This window comes from Strix aluco, chromosome 12 (genome assembly GCF_031877795.1).
Source record: "Strix aluco isolate bStrAlu1 chromosome 12, bStrAlu1.hap1, whole genome shotgun sequence".
NCBI classification, from domain to species: Eukaryota; Metazoa; Chordata; class Aves; order Strigiformes; family Strigidae; genus Strix; species Strix aluco.
Window position 1 is genome coordinate 20,144,939 of NC_133942.1, and position 16,594 is coordinate 20,161,532.

General features: G+C 56.4%; 2 protein-coding genes across 2 annotated transcripts; one reads left to right on the plus strand and one right to left on the minus strand.

Moving 5' to 3' along the window:
• Window positions 1-1,064: 1,064 nt before the first annotated feature.
• On the minus strand, window positions 1,065-12,640 carry KIF7 (kinesin family member 7). The gene is made up of 19 exons (XM_074836941.1): window positions 12,629-12,640; window positions 11,760-12,201; window positions 10,034-10,234; window positions 9,356-9,767; window positions 8,070-8,601; window positions 7,620-7,760; window positions 7,247-7,474; window positions 6,635-6,834; window positions 6,237-6,343; window positions 5,787-5,978; window positions 5,258-5,460; window positions 4,944-5,141; window positions 4,566-4,691; window positions 3,912-4,088; window positions 3,410-3,625; window positions 2,981-3,187; window positions 2,395-2,593; window positions 2,153-2,302; window positions 1,065-1,933 (listed from the first exon to the last, which is right to left on the minus strand). The coding sequence occupies exons 1-19, from the start codon at window positions 12,638-12,640 to the stop codon at window positions 1,551-1,553; spliced, it is 4,326 nt and encodes a 1,441-aa protein (XP_074693042.1). The 3' UTR covers window positions 1,065-1,550.
• On the plus strand, window positions 12,290-16,441 carry LOC141928629 (ras-related and estrogen-regulated growth inhibitor-like protein). Its single transcript, XM_074837151.1, has 4 exons — window positions 12,290-13,479; window positions 13,914-13,967; window positions 14,398-14,474; window positions 15,020-16,441. Exons 1-4 carry the CDS (start codon window positions 13,341-13,343, stop codon window positions 15,443-15,445), a joined length of 696 nt encoding a protein of 231 aa, XP_074693252.1. The 5' UTR covers window positions 12,290-13,340; the 3' UTR covers window positions 15,446-16,441.
• The last annotated feature ends 153 nt before the right edge of the window (window positions 16,442-16,594 follow it).

Genomic DNA, 16,594 nt, shown 5'->3' on the forward strand with positions numbered 1-16,594 from the left:
TCTTTGTCCACGGCTGGGTGTCAGGGAAGTCACCCCGTTGTGTCTAGTGAACGCACAAGAAGCAGAGGGCTATAAAGAGAGTGAGAGGTCATCCTAAAACCAGGCGTGGCAAGGCAGAAGTTTGCTACATGGCTTTAAGGGGCTAGATGGTATTGAATGGAATTTGTTTCCTAGAAACATTATTTGTTGCAGGAAAAGCTGTTTCCCTCTGCCAAGAAAGGAGGAACAGTGTGATTATTTTGCTTGTGGGAGAGGTGCACCTGCTTCAAGGATCGGCGTTGATACACAAGCATGGAGCTACAAGACTACTCCTTACTTCTGAGAAGGATGGATTCTTCTTTTCTCTGCTGAAATCTTTGTTTTCAACAGCAAAAAATAAAGGCTCCGGACTTAAATCTTGTGCAGCTCAGCCAGACCCAGAGCCCTCAGTAATGTCCCCCCTCAAAGCCACACCCCTAGAGACAAGATCAGTTATGTGGGAGGAAGATCAGGTGGTTCCTACTTCAGATGCTGACTTTCAACTTGGTGTATGTTAGTCCTCAAAGAGTAGTTGTGGTGGCTGTGCCCCTCGTGGTTTCAGGTGGAAGCAGTGGCTTGCTTTTTCGAGCTAGATAGCCAAGCTGCTGTTTTCCCCCATTGCCCTTCTTCAAGCAGGTACCTAGGCTTTAATTTCTTGTTCTGCCAGTTAAACTTATGTCCCCCTTCCTAAGGTGGATAGCTTAAGAAGTTGCAGGATTGTATTTGATCTCCCTTTTACATCCAGACTGGAAGTTTTCCTAAGAGTAAGAAAATGCTGCTTAAAGCAGCTTATAGGTTGGAGCAGAAAATGGTACTGAACCAGGGTTGCTTTTATCCTGGATGCTTCAGATAATTCTGCTGCTGTCTGGAGTTGCTTGTCCTGCAGCAACTCAATGTAGGAAGCCCATCAGCTCTGACTAAGCACTTACCAAGGAGGTACATTAAGGCAAAACTGTGACAGCAGCTGAGTTCCCATGCAGTGAGATTTAAATAGAACTCCTTACCCTACATACCTAAAGTGATGACTGGAGCCTCTGACAAGTGACTACTTCATAAAACTCACTCTGCTTTATTAGAAAAGTTACAGTAGAAATGTAAAAAAACAAAGTTACTACAAAAATCTATGTACAAGTTCTGCGGGAGTGCAGAGCATCTCCCTCTGAGGCTGCTAGGGCCAAGTAAGCCCCACAACAGAGGTTTCCAAACTGTAAACAAGTTTATAGTGTTACGAGGCCAGGGTGGAAGGTATTTATCTCCCAATTCCCAGTGTTTAACCTGCTGAGGGTGCAGGAGGAAAGGTGTCCAGTCAGCACTGTCTGGACTGGCAGCAATGTGGGGAACATTGGCTGGTGGTCTCACACCTTACATGCTTACTTGCCTTATGATGAAAAATCACGTCTTTTTCTTCCTCAGGCCTCTGAAATGTAACAGGTTTGTAGCCAGGCTGGCTTGAGGGGCAGGAAGGCTCTTAAGCTCATGTCAGCAATATCTGCTCCTCCCTGCCCTGTGCCAGGTAAGTGTTAAGCCTACATCTAGAGTGGGTTTTTCCTGACGTCGATCATTGCTGGGTGGTAAGGCACTGGGGTCGTGTTCAGGCTGGCTCTGCGCAGCTCCCGGCGGGGCTTGGAGGCAGGAGCAAGGCTCCGTGGCGGGTGCACCTCGTGAGGCTGCCCCGCTCTCAGCAAGTGCTCTGCATCCCTCTGCCGAAGGTCCCCGGGGCTGTCGCTGGGCAGGGACGAACGCCTCCACGTCGATGGCAAAGGGGCGTGCACCAGGTCCCTGCTCTCATCCCTCACCCGATGGCTTTCTTCAGCGACAGCCAGAGGCAGGGGCTGTTCCCCAAGGCTGGATTCCTCGCAGGTCCCGAGTGCTGGGGGAGCTCTGTCCCCAGCCCCGTGAAGGCCTCTCTCCATCCCTGCTCAGAAAGATTGGCAGTACCGTGAGATGAGTATCAGGATCACTACTTCCCTTATCAAAATCAGGCCTGTAGAGCACTTGCTCGAGGCCAGCAATGACCTGCACCCACACTGCTCCTGACTCTGCTCCAAGCTCTCGCTGCCAGGGAAAGGAATTTAAACTCCCCTCCTTTTAACTTGGTAGGAACAGCAAAGCCCCAGCCTGGGTTTCCTCTCACCTTTGGTCTGTCCGGGATGGAGGTTCATGTTACTCAGCCTCTGGTTCAGCTCCTGATTTGCCCACATGTAACGGCTCAGCTCCTTTTCCAGCACCTGAATCCTTGCCTCGTACTGCAGCTTGCTGCTGGCCAGCCCCTCATCCATGTGCTCTGCAAGAAAAAACAAAGCCGTTTCAAGCTGCGAGCCCTGTGAAAGACAAAAGCAGTGCCACTGCTGGCTGTTTCAGGAGCTGGGTGGTTACCACGGCTCTGCTGGAGCAGTAACTGCATGTTCTGCTCGTGCTCCTTCTGCTGCAGGGTGAGCTGACGGTCCATCTCCAGGCGCTGGCGCTCCACAGCTGCCTCCAGCCAGTACACCAGCTGCTGCTGCTCCTCCAGCTGCATCTCCAGCTCCGAGAAGGCAATGTGCTGCCTGTGCTGATCCTCTCGCAGCGTCACCACCTGGCCAGGGCCCAAGAGCAAGAAACTTCTCAGCTCCTTCAGAGCCCGGAAGCTTTCCTGCACCACCAAGCCTGATCAAGTTAGTTTTTTGGTACAGTGTACAAAGGTTAGTAGTTTTGGGATGTCACAGCTGCCTCGCATAGGGAAGAGCAATGTGTGGCTGCACTGACGTGGCAGAGCCACCACAGGGATCCATGCATCCTATGACTAGTTCAGCCTCTCTCCCAGGTGTTGGGACAGGTGGGGATCATGGTGCTGTGGTTTTGTGGCCTTATTTTACAGAGCAAAAGCACAGCAGGAGGCAGGCAGAAGGCTTGAGGCTGAGGAAAATGAGAGTTTGGTCAGATACCACAGTTCCCACCAGCATAGAGGGCAGTTGTCTCGCACCTTGTCAAAGTACTTGCAGAGCAGAGCTCGGGTCTCAGAGGAGGAGAGGTAGCTGAGCTTGGCCATGAGGTTCATCTCACACTGGGACAGCAGGCTGGCTGAGGCCCGCAGGACTCGTTGCCTGCATGTGATGGACTCGTTCTTGTACTCAATGGCTGCATCCAGAGCCTCGATTGCTTCGTCCAGCTGGAACAAGATCCGCTCTTCCTGCCAGGGCAGAGCTGCAGTTACTAGGGAGCAAAGGGTTCACTCTGTCTCACCCTGCCTTAACCTCCCTTGTCATCTCAATATTGCTGGCAAGAAGTTGGGATACCCACAGTTTGGAGACGTGGAGGAGCACCTGCTAACAACCCCATGCTCAGGTCTTTACTTCTCTCTTACTACCTCATGCTCCTGCAGGCAGAGCAGCCCAGCCCAAGAAAGAGGTACCTCTGGTGACAGCAGGGTGCCCTGGCGCAGCTTGTTGTCGAGCTCCAACCTCTGTTTGAGCAGCTGGTCCTTCTCCTGGCGCAGGTTGTTGATCTCCTGGCGGATCTGCTGCTGGTCGTGGGCGCTGCCATGGCGCAGCTGCCCGTTCTTCTCTGTCAGCTCCTTTTCCAGGTGCTCCAGGCGGCTGGACACACGCACTATGTCGTCTGTCAGGGCCTGCAGCAGAAGATGCTCAAGGGGATCTGCTCTAAAGGCAAGTCAGGCCCTCAGCCCCTTTCTACTTCCTCCGTAGGTCAAGTGACCCCACACGCACACATAAGCCAAGGGCTATCAAACCAACTAGCTCAGAGGCACAGCATAAGCAGGCTCTTCTGTAGAGGCAGATTTCCTATCCACTTCACCCCGCAGCCCTTTGCCAGACCCAGGATGGCACCCAGGTCTTTAGCATCCCACCTCTGCTGGAAATCAAGCAAGAGGTTGAGGTGTCACAGTCCTGTCCTACCTGGCTGGAGCGCAGTCGTTTGCTCTCCAGACCATTCTTCTCCTGCAGCAGGGCTTCCTTTTTGGCCACAATAGCTTCCCGCTTCCTCAGCTCATCTTCCAGCTCATCCAGGGCCCGGCGCTGCTCGAGAACTTTATCCATCTCCATGTCCAGCCACTTCTTCTGTTCCTCAATTTTCTGATGGAAGGAGAGGCAAAGGGCATGTGCGTACGGACAGCAGTAGCAACGCCCAGGACTGCTGGACTGAAGGGCAGGGGGGTTGAGAGTCTCAATTCCATCTCTGCTAACCCCTGTAGCTCAGACTTCCCTAGTTTTATCCTTCCAGCTCCTCCAAGGGGCAGAGCTAAGCTCAATCCCCAGCTGCTGAGGAGTCCTTGGGGGTCACCTATCACCCTTCTGCTAACAGACAAGATTTCACAGCTTCTTTACCAATGCTAGTATTTAGAAGGGATCTTGGTCCTGGGGCTAAGACAAGATCTAAGTCCTCTGCTACTAGATGCAAGTGACATTATGGACTGTCCTCCTCAAGGGCAGGATGGGCTATGTCCCATCTCGAGCTGAGGTCCCTCTTTCCAGATCTCCCCTGTCAGCCTGCAGTCTGCCAAGCAGTCCCCTTCGAACAGGAAAGAAGCGGCAGGCTTGCTCTGCCTGTACCTGCTGCTGCTCCAGGCTGATCACAGAGCCGTTGCTGCCGCTCCGCCGCTTCCTCTGGAAAGCCGCAATTTCCTCTGTTTTGATGCGCAGGATTTTCTGGTGCTGCTCGTGCTTCAATTCCAATTCCTGTGTGGGAAAGAGCAGCCGTGAGCATTGAGGGGGTGGAAGCTGTTTACCCTACAGCCAGGGGCTGAGGGACAGGTTATGTTCTCTGCTAGCTCTTTGGATACTCTTAAAAATCTCTCTCCATCTCCATGCTCTCCAAGACAATCACAGGCCCCGTCAGAGCCACCCTGGCCTGCCCAGCAGCTTGCAGAGCGCACCCATTGTCACCCTCGCGCACCCCGCAGTAGCACAGCTGCTCCTGCCTGCTCCTACCTTGACTCGGTGCTGCCGCTTATTCACCTCCGTCTCCAGCCGCCGTTTCTGCTCGCTCTCCTCCCGCAGCCGGCGCTGCAGCTGGCCCTGCTGCCGCCGCATCAGCTGGATGTTCCTCTCCAGCTCCTGTACCCGCTTCTCGCTCTGGGCCGAGAGTGACACCAGCCTCTCCGTCGCCTGCTTCTTCTTGCACAGAACCTGCCGGAGGATGAAAGCTGCCCTTGGGCTCTGCGTCTTCCCCGTGCCCTTTGCGGAGATGCCCCCAACTCCACCCCTGCCCACCCCCCCGAGGGAGCAGAGCCCTTCCCACTCACCCGTGCCTTGCTCTGCGCGGCCGCCACGCGTGTGCGGTACTCCTGCAGCTTGCACTTCTCCCCAGGGTCCCACGGCTCCTTGGCCTCCAGCTCCTGGAGCTGCTTCTGGCTGTCGCTCAGCTCTGCCCGCACTTGCTCTGCCTCTTGCTCCAGCTCGCTGATCTTCTGGCAGTACTGCCTGTTCAGAGCCTGGGCGTCCTTGCCTGTAACACACCCCCTCTGCTGTGACCTCCACGCTCCCTTCCCTCACAGCTGAGGGATTGACCTTTCCTCTCTCTCCCCAAGTATTTCTGGCTATAGAGACTGAATGCTTCCTTTCCCTCAGCTACTCCAGGGAAGGGAGAAACCAATGGGAAGGGTCTCAGTCAGCCAGAGGGATGGAGAAACAGGGCTCTGCTGCTTATAGGAGAAGGGACTGAGCACTAGCAACACAGGGAGGGAAGGTGAGCATGGGAGTAGAGACCAAGCATCATGACTAGGAGGGGATTTCATGGGGAATGGGTGCATATTCCCACCAGCAGCTCTGCACCTGTCTTAATGAGCTCCGTGATCAGCTCCTCCTTCATGCGGATGTTGATTGCCAGCTCTCGGATCTTCTGCTGTGCTTGCACCAGCCTCCACTCGGAGTCCTTCCCTGGCAGACGCTCCCAGGGACCAAGCAGCGGCTCCCGCCTCCTACAGACTTCTGCAACAGGTTCCCAGGTAAGGAAGGCCTTTGCAGCTGGGTGACAGAAGGACAATCTGATCTCCGATCTGTACCTAAGATCTGGCACAGCATTGCCCAGAGTCACCCACAGCTTCCACCAAAGCATGCAGTGCTTGATGGACCCCAGCAGTTCTAGTTTCTCCTTAACAAAAGCAGCTAGACTGTCATCTCCATTTTTGTCATCTAGGCTCATCCAGGTGGGACATCAACAACACCCAGCGAAGCACCGCCAGCCCGAGGAAGACTGTCCAACAATCTACGGTTGCTACTTGCCTTTTGACACCTCCAGCTGCTCCTCCTGAATCAAGTGGGCACTGCCTCCGCTCAGCTCCTCGCTCAACTTGCAAATCTCTTTCTTGGTCCAGCTTTGGATCCCGTTTCTAGAAGGAACAGCAAATTCATCAGTTGGGTCTGGGCACTGCTAGAGCTGTTCCCAGTAAGGGAACAGTTCCCTCATGATCCACAGGCTTCAGAAAGAGATAGAAACTAGCTGTGCTCAGGAAAGATGGTAATTAGCTCCCCAGCAAGCAGGCAGCTGTCTCAGCAAAATCACTGACCCCAGAGGCAGCATTTGCTTCTACATCCTACGTGAGAGCTGAGCTGCAGAGGTGGGACAGCCAGGTCACACAACTGCCAGGGCACTGCACAGTGCTGGGACAGCCTCAACTCACCGGCGCTGGGACAAGGACCGTTTCTGTTCCCCCTCCTCCTCCTCTCCCGAGGACACCTCTGATGGCTTCTCCGAATCCTGGCTGAGCTCCCTCCTCAGTGCCGCATCTGTGATCTCTGGATTGCTGGTCAGGCACTGTGCATGGTTCAGGTGCCAGCCTGCCAGGTCCTCCTCCTGGAAGGAGGGGTTGCTGTCGAGCTGCTGGGTAGAGAATCGGAAAGAGAGGAAACATGCTGTGTGAGGGCCAGTGTTAGAAAAAGCAGCTCTCAGCTGGGCATCACTGCTAGACACAAAGAAGAGCAACAAGAGTTGAGTGTATTTTCAGAACTGGTGTGTTGCTAGACCCAGCTGCCTGCCCTCCTGCCTTCTGGGGCTCAGGTGCTGAGCAAATCTGGGACATGCCCGTAACATCAAAGTAAAAGCCTCAGTTTTGAAGCTGGGCTGTTTTTGCCAGAGTTGTGAAACTCTTTGGATGTGAACACTGAGCACAGTCCTCTGGATTATGCCTCTGACAAGATTTATGTTCAACAGCAGGGCAAAAGGAGCTCCTACAGTGGAGGGCACCCAAGCGAAAAGGCAGCGGTTCCTCAATGGCACAGACTTGTGCCCTCACCTTCCTGCAAAGGGCTCTTCCACTCTGCTCAGTGGGAAGGAGCCCTGGGGAAACCCCACGGAGGCCATGGGTCGGGGCAGCATCCAGTGGGGCCGTGTGAGGTCTCTGGCTGGCAGTCACCAGGTGGAGGTTTTCCAGCAGTCCTGGCACACACAGGTTTGGCATTGCCATCTCCAAGCGCACGTGCAGCTCTGAGATCTTATCCTGCTGTTCCTGCAGCTTGTCGCTCTAGGAAGCAATGAGAAAAACGTGGTTATGTACATGTGGATCCCAGACCTGCAGCAGAGGAACCCGAAAGCTGGGCTGCGCTCTCCTGGGGAGGAAGGGGAGGAGTGGGGCAGGTCCCTATAAAGAAAGCACAGCCCAGAAGTACCTGCAGCTTATACTGCTCCATGGCATCCTCCAGGGCAGCCAGGAAATCACGGTTCTCCTCCTCCAGACGCTCTACTTGTCTCTGCAGTTTGGCCACCTGCTCGTCTTTGTTGGACTCACACGTCTTCTCAGTGTTCACCTGCTGCCCAAAATGTAAGAGAGGCAGCATCAGCACATACCTTTGTCCTTCCCTTCCCATGCTGGATTCTGCAAGGACACAGCAGCTCTGCAGACCCAGATTTTTCCTGCAGAATAGATCTCTTGGCCACAGCTGAATCCAACCTCTCCCTGCCTGCTCTGAGGACCACATCATTCTGCCTCCCTACAGCCCCTTGGCTGCATTGCTTCTCCCTTCCCTCTCCTGACCCCTTCATCATGCCGTGCTGAGGCTGCTGTACTCAGCGGCCATCAGATGAACCCCACCTCAGAGCTAAACCACCCCAACCGTTACCTGGGCTTTTGCCAGCTTTGAGCCTTGTGCCTCGGGGCTCTGGTCTTCCGCGGAGGTGCTCTCGATGCCGCTATCCAGCCCAGCTGAGGTCAGCTCGCTCCTCTCACTCTCTACTGCACACAACCATTCCTTAACCCGCAGGATCTGCTCCACTGTCAGGTTACTGTCCTCCTGCAGCTCCATCAGCAGCCGGTACGCAGCGTCGGTGCAGGTCCGGTAATGTGCACACTCTGCCAGCAGCCGAGCCGTGGGGTCCGGCGCGCATCGTTTGGCGGTGGCCGAGCGGTTGATGATACGGGTCTCGGAGCGGTGCCGCTGTTCCAGTGCCTTCTGCAGGTTCTTTATCTGCAGGTGAAGCTCTTCGACGTGCTCGGTCTCCTTGCGGCAGTTCACCACGGCTTTGTTCTGGATGTTTTGAGCCCGGCTGGCATAATTCAGTGTGTTGAGGCTCTCATCGAAGTCGGAAGAAGATGGGCTGACACAGGCTATCATCACGGTCTGGGCATTCCCCCCCAGAGAGTCTTTCAGGATCCTAGGGAAGAGCATAGTGATTAAAATAGCTGAAATACAAAATCATGCAGGAACCAGTGGGTTTCCAAACCTTTTCAGAGGTTAAGCCCAAGGAAAACAATATTTTTGCTCAGTGGCAGGTTCAACACAAGTGAAGTGAGCAGAATCATTAAGCAGAGGAATAACAGTTTGCACTGTGGCAAGTTTTCATGCGAATAATTCCTGAGGCTGGGAGCTCCCCAACTCTGTCATCATTGCTAGGCTCGTGCTGCACAGGAGCCTGTTGGACATTGCAAAGGCCACCTGCTCGAGGTAAAAACTAACTGCAGACCATCAAACAAGCCTACTGGAACCATTTTTTATTCACTGCCAGGCAGGATGGTCAGGATAACCCATGGTGACACCCCATCTCAGCTTCAGCAGCATGACTTATGCAAGCCTCATCTTCTGCAGCACTGCAATGAGCTAGTCCGTTATTTCTATCCTGGCCTCATTGCTCCTCAAACTTCCCTACGTGAAAACCTGCACAGAGGGTAGACCTGTAAACTGCTGTGAGGCACAGCAGGTCAGCTGGCCCCGTACCATCAAGCGGTTGGTCTGAGAGCCCTGGTGTGAGAGCAGAAGGAACAACTGGCCCTGCAAGCTCCTCTCAGCTAGCCTGGGGACTCTGCCACCAAACCTGGCAGGCCAGGCATGGGAAAGGCAGGGAGAGGCATCACCTCCCTCCTGCTGGGCCAAGAGCCCCTGACAAATGGGGGTCCCAGTCCCAGCTGTACCTGGTGATTTTGGAGTCCCTGTAGGGGATGTGGCTGCTCTTCCTCCGCGGGTCTCCCAAGGCACTAATGACGTTGCCCAAGGCCAGGAGGCCACTGTTGATCTGGATACTCTCCTTCAGCCTCTCGCCCGTGTTTCCCGTCTTCACAATTCGCTCTGAGCCCGCCAGGTCCACAAAGTGAAACTTGGAAACCAGGACCTGGCCCGAGGCGGGGACAGAAGGGGGGTGGCGGTGCAGGGGGAGGCGGCCGGCCCCGCGCCGCTGTTCCATGGTCACTGTGAAGATGGTGTGCGAGCGGCTCGACTGCCTGTTGACGTGGGTAGCTCCCGTGTGCTTGGCTGTGTTCCCCATCTCCAGCAGGCTCAGCACCTCGTCCAGCCCTTCCACCTCTGACTCCTTCACACCGCAGAGCACTGCAACAGCAAACAGAGCTGTGGTTGGGAGGGACAGGCTGCCCGAGGACACACCTGCTCTGCACAGCCTGGTGCCGTCACCCTGCCCGTACCGTGCCACGCACAGACCAGCTTTCCACACCGAACAGGACTAAGCACAGCAATCTGCTGCAGGAGAGCGATGCCAGGATGGAGGGAGAAGACCTGGCTCTGCATTCAGGGATAGATAACCCAACCCTGGCCTTGGGCATGGGGAGAAAAGGGAGCCTGTGCGCAGCCACACATACCAATGTTCCCCTTGTCATCCTCCCGGATCTGGATGTCTTTGCTGGCTGTATCCACCTGCAGCAAGTCCCGAAACTCCTCCTTGTACACCTCCAGGTAGGACACTCGGACCGTGTAGTCGATCAGGTCATTCTCGTCGATGAGCCTGAAGGTTTCGGCCATGGCTCGTGGGATGATGCCCTGCTCGTCTTCATTGATGGAAGCTGGCAGAAAGATGCATGTGGTCATGGGCAGCGAATGCCCAGGGAGCCTGTACTGGCCAGGAGCCTGCCTGCAGCACACAGGTCAGCTGGAAAGGAGCAGCCTCACAGCCCTCCCACAGCTCAGCCCTCAAGCCCGGATTAAACACCCCTCTGAGTGCTTTTAAGCCACAGGACCTTGGGGCAAATCCTGTCACACTGCTGTGCTGGATTCCAGCAATGTTGCTTCTTGTTTCCAGTCCTTCCTCAAGAAGGAAAAGGCACATTAGCGTTTCAGCAGGTAGCAAACACCACGCCTGCAGCTCCTGTATACTGTCCTTTGAAGCCAGCAAAACTCCACAACCTTTTCCAGCTCCAAGAAAGGGTTTTTTTTGTGCTTGCAGCCTGCTTGTATCTGGCCACAGCACTCTGCTGTCTGTACTTTAAATGGTTTTGATTTTGTTTCCACAGCTGTGTAAAAGGGCCATACTCAAATGTGGTACAACCATAGCCTGAACTGGGAAACTGCAAACAGAGGTAGATTGAAGGTATGGAAACAATTTAGTGTTTACTAACTATGCAATTAACTAAACATGACTGAAACATTCACAGTGCATTCTCTGCAACATATCATAATACCATAAAACCAGCACTTATAGGAGAGAAAGGTTTCCTCTTTCCCCCTTCACATAAACAAACTAACAGGATTAACCCTTCCAAACCTCCCTGTCCTTAGGGCTTATTTCAGGGCAAAGCTGATATAGATCCAAGCCAGCTGAAGGTAGCGGTGCTTTAGAAAGATCACCACCACCTCCAGACCAGACATGGTCCTCTCCCTTGTCCTGCAGTGGTAGAGGAGAAAATCTACACACTGTGATCTCAGAGAAGGTGTTGTCCATGGTGGGGGTGGTTACAGCAGTGTGGGTGGAGGGGAGGAAAGGCTGTTGGGGTGGGCAGGATGGGGATGGACGGTGGTTGGGTTGGTGGGGTTGGGCGAGGGGTGCTGGTAGGGTCAAGGGGGGGGGTTGGGTGGAAGGATTGGTTGGGATGGTGATGCTGGAAGTGATGGAGCTGGTGGTGTTGGAAGTGATGGAGATGGTGATGTTGGATGTGATGGAGATGGTGGTGCTGGAGGTGATGGAGATGGTGGTGCTGGAGGTGATGGAGATGGTGGTGCTGGAGGTGATGGAGATGGTGGTGCTGGAGGTGATGGAGATGGTGGTGCTGGAGGTGATGGAGATGGTGGTGCTGGAGGTGATGGAGATGGTGGTGCTGGAGGTGATGGAGATGTTGGATGTGATGGAGATGGTGGTGTTGGAAGTGATGGAGCTGGTGTTTGTGGGTTTGGGTGGAGAGAGCAAAGCTGACAGACGGGTGGGGATGGCGGCACGGGTGAGGGTGGTGGGCTGGGAGGGATGGCCGCGGCGGTGGCCGGGGAGGGAGGGCGGGAGGTGGCGGTGCCGCACCGGCGGGCACAGCGGAGGCCGGCGAGAGCCGCCGGTGCTGGCCGGGTGCCGGGCACGGCGCTGCCGCGCACGCCGCGACTCACCGACGCTGGCCTCGCCGATGGTGTAGGTCTTGCCGGAGCCGGTCTGCCCGTAGGCGAAGACGGTGGCGTTGAAGCCGCGGAAGAAGGCCCGCAGCAGCGGCTGGACGCAGGCCCGGTACACGGCCGCCTGCCCCGCCGCCTCGGGCAGCACGGCGGCGAAGCGGAAGCGGCGGCGGCGGCCCAGCGCCACCTCCCCGGTGGCGGCGTCGCCCCGCAGGCAGGGCCGGTGCCCCCGCAGCGCCTCCCGGGGCAGCAGCGGCCGCACCCGCACCGCCACCCGCACCGCCGCCCCCTCCGCCGCCGCCATGGCGGGGCCGCCGCGGGCAGCGGGAGGGGCCCGGCCCGCCCCGGCGCGCCGAGATGGCGTCAGGCGGCTCCGCCCGGCGCCGCGGCTGGCGCGGGGGGGGAGCGGGGAGCGGGGTGTCGGTGCTCGGCCCTCGGGCTGAAAGGCAACAGCCCCGGAGAGAGGGAGCGGGCGGGGGGCCGGGCTGGGCTGGGGTGGCGTGGGGAGGGGGGCTCGGGGGGCTGCGCGGCAGGTCGGGGGGTCCCGAGACGCTCCATCGCTCGTGCGACGCTCCGCTGCTCACAGGAGACTCCATCTCTCCTGAGATGCTCCGTCACTTGTGAGATGCTCCATCAGTTGTGAAACAACACTTCATCACTCTTGAGATGCTCCACCACTCGTGAGACAGTGCTCCACCGCTTGTGAGGTGCTCCAACCACTTCTGAGATGCTCCACCACTTGTGAAACAACACTCTGCCACTCATGAGATGCTCCATCACTTCTGAGACAACACTTCATCACTCTTGAGATGCTCCACCACTCGTGAGACAATGCTGCACCACTTGTGAGATGCTCCATCACTCACAAGAGACTCCATCTCTCCTGAGGTGCTCCATCACTTGTGAGACAATGCTCCATCACTTGTGAGACAATGCTCCACCACTTGTGAGGTGCTCCACCACTTGTGAGGTGCTCTAACCACTTCTGAGATGCTCCACCACTTGCAAAACAACACTCCACCACTCGTGAGATGCTCCATCACTCTCAAGAGACTCCATCTCTCCTGAAATGCTCCATCGCTTGCAAGACAATGCTCCACCACTTGTGAGATGCTCCACCACTTGTGAGATGCTCCACCACTTGTGAAACGACGCTTTGTCACTCATGAGACACTCCACTACTCCTCTGAGGCATTCCCATAATCGCCGTGGGGAAGGGCCAAGGGGCTACGTGGCCCTGCCAAGGGACAACGTGCTTGAGGTGCAGGTGTGGGCAGCCTCCTGGGGTGTGCTTTGAGGAGCTGCTGGTTCAGACAGCTGGTGCTTCCCAGCCGCCTGCCGCGCTGGGGGCTGGCAGGGCCAGCTCTGGGCACTGATGTATGTTTGGGACGATCTGAGCAATAACAAAGCTTTTCATCTGGCCGCCTGCAGTTCCCGCTGCACCGCCCCTGCGGCTGCGGGGAGGGGTATGGCCCTCACGGGTCCCCTGGGTGCCGTGGGAAGCGCTGGCTCCTCGGCTGCGTGGAGAGGAGTCGCACACGGCGCTGGGACCGCCGGCGAGGCACGGCCACGCTCGGCATGGGGCTCCGGCTCCCGCTGCGCCGCAGCGCCAGCTTCACCCCTGACCACCCTGCCCTCATGGAGGTGCCTGGCCCCGCTGCCCTGAAGATGGAAGCAAACGTCCTCGTTATGGGAGCGGACAATGTGGGGAAATCAGGTAAGAACCCATGGTGAGCTGGGAGCAGGGAGTTCCCAGGCAGGGAGACCCATTTCTGCCCCCCAAAAAAGGCTGAAAACGGCAGCAGCATTTGGAGAACAAGCTGTGGAGAGCAGCCCTGTGGAGCAAGCTGGTGAGATGGGGCTGAGCTTTTGGGTGCGGCTGTGATTTGAGTTGGGGAAGCTGAGCACAACCTTGTAGGCAGCGGGCGAGCAACCGGGGAAGGTATTTTCCGCTGAGCTGGAGTTTGCTGATGCTCTGGTTCACACTGTGCCTCTGCTCCTCTCACAGACCTGCTGGTGGCTGGGAGAAAGCCAGAGGTTGTTCCTGCTGGTGGGAGTTTACAGGGGGATGGTGCCTGACTCTGCTCTGGATTTAAAAAGGAAAATCCTTCAGGTTTAGGGTTATTCTGATTCTTATCCTTGCCTCTGCAGCTCTGACTGTGCGTTTCCTGACCCGGCGCTTTATTGGGGAGTATGGAGACATGGGTGAGTTCCCGTTAGGGACTGGGGTCAGGAGGCGAGCCTACTTCAGCCCATGGGATTTCATTGCTTCCCATCCTCTCCTGCTTTTCTCCAGAGCCTTTTGTCTGCTCCTGGGGGGCTCGATGGTTGTATTTGTTCAGTGACCCATCTCTTTGCTCCAGAAATGCTTCTCTGGGGTGCAAAAGGTCCTGGGTGGCAGCTGGTGGCACCAGCGTGCCCGGACTGAACGCTGAGGTGGAGGCAGGCTGGGGCACTCACAGCTGGAAGGGCACCGTGCTCCATGTGCTTGTTGCTGTATGAAAAGAGCCCCTGGACCTTGCCGTGTGGAGCACAGTCTCCCAGGGTGGACGTGACAGGCTTGTCCCCAGGAGGAGACCTGGGTTGAAGGAGCTGTCTCCTGGGTCCATGAAGATAATGATTTTTTTTTTGGCAGAATTCATCTACAGCCACAACTTGACCGTGGATGGCCGAGAGATTCTCTTCCACATCTGGGACGTCCCCAATTCCCAGGTGAGAGGGCTCTGCTCCTGTCACCTGTTTTCACCCCAGGGACAAAAAAACCTCTACTAAAAGCCACCAGTGGGGAACCACAGGCTGGGAGCTCCAGCTGAGCAAAGCTCTCCTGTCCAATGGTCTGTAGCCAACCGAACCCTTCTGGCCTGCAGAGCAGAGGGCAGCAGCATTGCTGGCAGGGTGGCAATAGTCAGGGGTGTTAGAGCTGAAGCACGAATATTACCAGCCCCGACAGAGCACAGGACTGTGCTAACTAAGTGGCAGTCCTGCTCTGAGGCCACCACGCTGTTATCACCTACAGCCTGCAGTGCTTGCCAGCTGGGTGATAAGGTGAGGACTGTGATGTTGAAGCCTGGATCGTGTCCCCCTGGTGAGGTCTGCCGGGTGCTGCTCTGCCTTCCTCAGTGCTTCTCTTTCTGCCCTTTTGCTACTTGCTAGCTGTCCCTGTCCCGACGGGCTCAGGGTTGCTGCACCCTGTGCTAGCAGGCTGGTGCGGAGGGAGGGAGCTGCATAAAACAACCTTTCCTTTTCCCTTTCCCCAGGAGCAGGCAGAGGAGGGCTCCTCGGAGGAGAAGCGAATCCAGTGGGCAGACAGCTTTGTCCTGGTCTACAGCATCTGCGACCGTGCCAGCTTCAACATCCTGCCCCTCAAAATCCAGTTCATCAAGGCAGCCAAGGAGGGACAGAGCCAGGAGAAGGTGCCCATCGTCATTGTGGGCAACAAACGGGACCTGCACCACCAACGGGAGGTGTCCAGCGAGGAGGGTCGGCTCCTGGCCCTCTCTTTAGACTGTGGATTCTACGAGGTCTCTGTAGCCGAGGCTTATCACGGGGCCCTCATGGTCTTCCATGGACTGGCTGAGCGCATCCCTGACCACAAACTAGCACTGAAAAAGGGTACGGGGATCCGTGGCATCGTCAAGACCATGTCAGCTGTGTTTGCCCGTAAGCGAACAGACTCCCTCTGAGCTACGGTGTGGGTGTGGCTTCTCTCTGTGCTGTCCGGCTGGATTAAGCCTCCTCCCTTGGTGCCCGTGGAGATGGCCTGTGTTCTTCTCCTCACTGTTCTCCTCATGTTGGGGTCTGGGTGTCCTACCGTACCCAGCCAGCATAGCCGAGGACTGTAGTGCCTTCCTCTTGACTCTGTGATGGGGCAGAGTCTCTACCCTTTGCTGTACCACCTTTTTAGCTGCCTCCTGCTTTCTCTCTCCATCCTCCAACACTGGAAACCACCAGGTGATTTTGCCACTCCTCCAAGCAGCATCATCCCCAGCTCCTTCGGCCGGAGCTGCCTGGGCTGTTGGTGGGCAGGGAGGAGATGCTGCTTCTGCACATCTGCCCGGCTCCCTGTCCCCCTGCTCAAACCCTGGATCCTTATTCCTGTTTAATGCTCATCAGGGTCCTCTTGGGTAACCCTGGAGCACCCATGAGCTGGCAAGGTGGGGACTTCTCCTCCAGGGAGCCACTGGCAGTTCCCATGTGTGCATCACCGAATCAGAGTGTCCAGAGCCTGTGGCACCAGCCAACCCCAGAGGACCTCGGTGAGGGCTGATGCCTCCCATCCCACCCGCCTTACTTTTGAACCATCCTGCTCGTGGTCCTCTCTCCCACAGCCTTTCAGCAATTGCAGCCTTTTCCCTTGTGCAAGAGGCATATGGGCTCTGCCTGGGAAAAACCAGGCGCGTGGCTCATTCCCAGGATTGCACTGTGTGCCTTTCCAAGCTGCTCCTTCCGCAAGGCTGCGTGTCCCCGGGGAGGAAAGGAGGTGGGGAAGGGGATTGCGGGCTCATCGCTGAACGCTTCTGCTGCCGGGAGGTTTTTCCCTGCCTCTCCCCAAACCCTTCCCCTTGTGCGCCTGGGAAAGCAGTGTGTTGGAAGAGAGTTTGTGTGTGCGGTACAGACAGTGATTTCTCTGCTGTGTTCTTCTGGAAATGCAATAAATCATCTTTGGCAGGAAGCCCCCAGCTCCTTTGGGCTGTGCATTTGTACTTGGGGCATGGGAGGAGACACGTACTGTGCTGGGCATGAGCCCTGCGGCAGCAATTCAGGGATGAGTTTCCCATACCCCCTCCCTCGGCCCTGGGCTGGGTGTCTCGCCCCACTCTGCTCCCTCGTTT

Bases quoted from the DNA above. Each gene is read 5' to 3' on its own strand.
- KIF7 (XM_074836941.1), bottom strand. The intron at 6,835-7,246 runs GTGAGGGCACAA...TTCTCTACCCAG, and splicing joins GAAGAGCCCTTTGCAGGAAG to CAGCTCGACAGCAACCCCTC. The intron at 5,142-5,257 runs GTGAGTGGGAAG...ATCCTCCGGCAG, and splicing joins CCGCGCAGAGCAAGGCACGG to GTTCTGTGCAAGAAGAAGCA.
- LOC141928629 (XM_074837151.1), top strand. From the start codon at position 13,341: ATGGGGCTCCGGCTCCCGCTGCGCCGCAGCGCCAGCTTCACCCCTGAC. The intron at 13,968-14,397 runs GTGAGTTCCCGT...TTTTTTTGGCAG, and splicing joins TGGGGAGTATGGAGACATGG to AATTCATCTACAGCCACAAC. The intron at 14,475-15,019 runs GTGAGAGGGCTC...CCCTTTCCCCAG, and splicing joins GGGACGTCCCCAATTCCCAG to GAGCAGGCAGAGGAGGGCTC.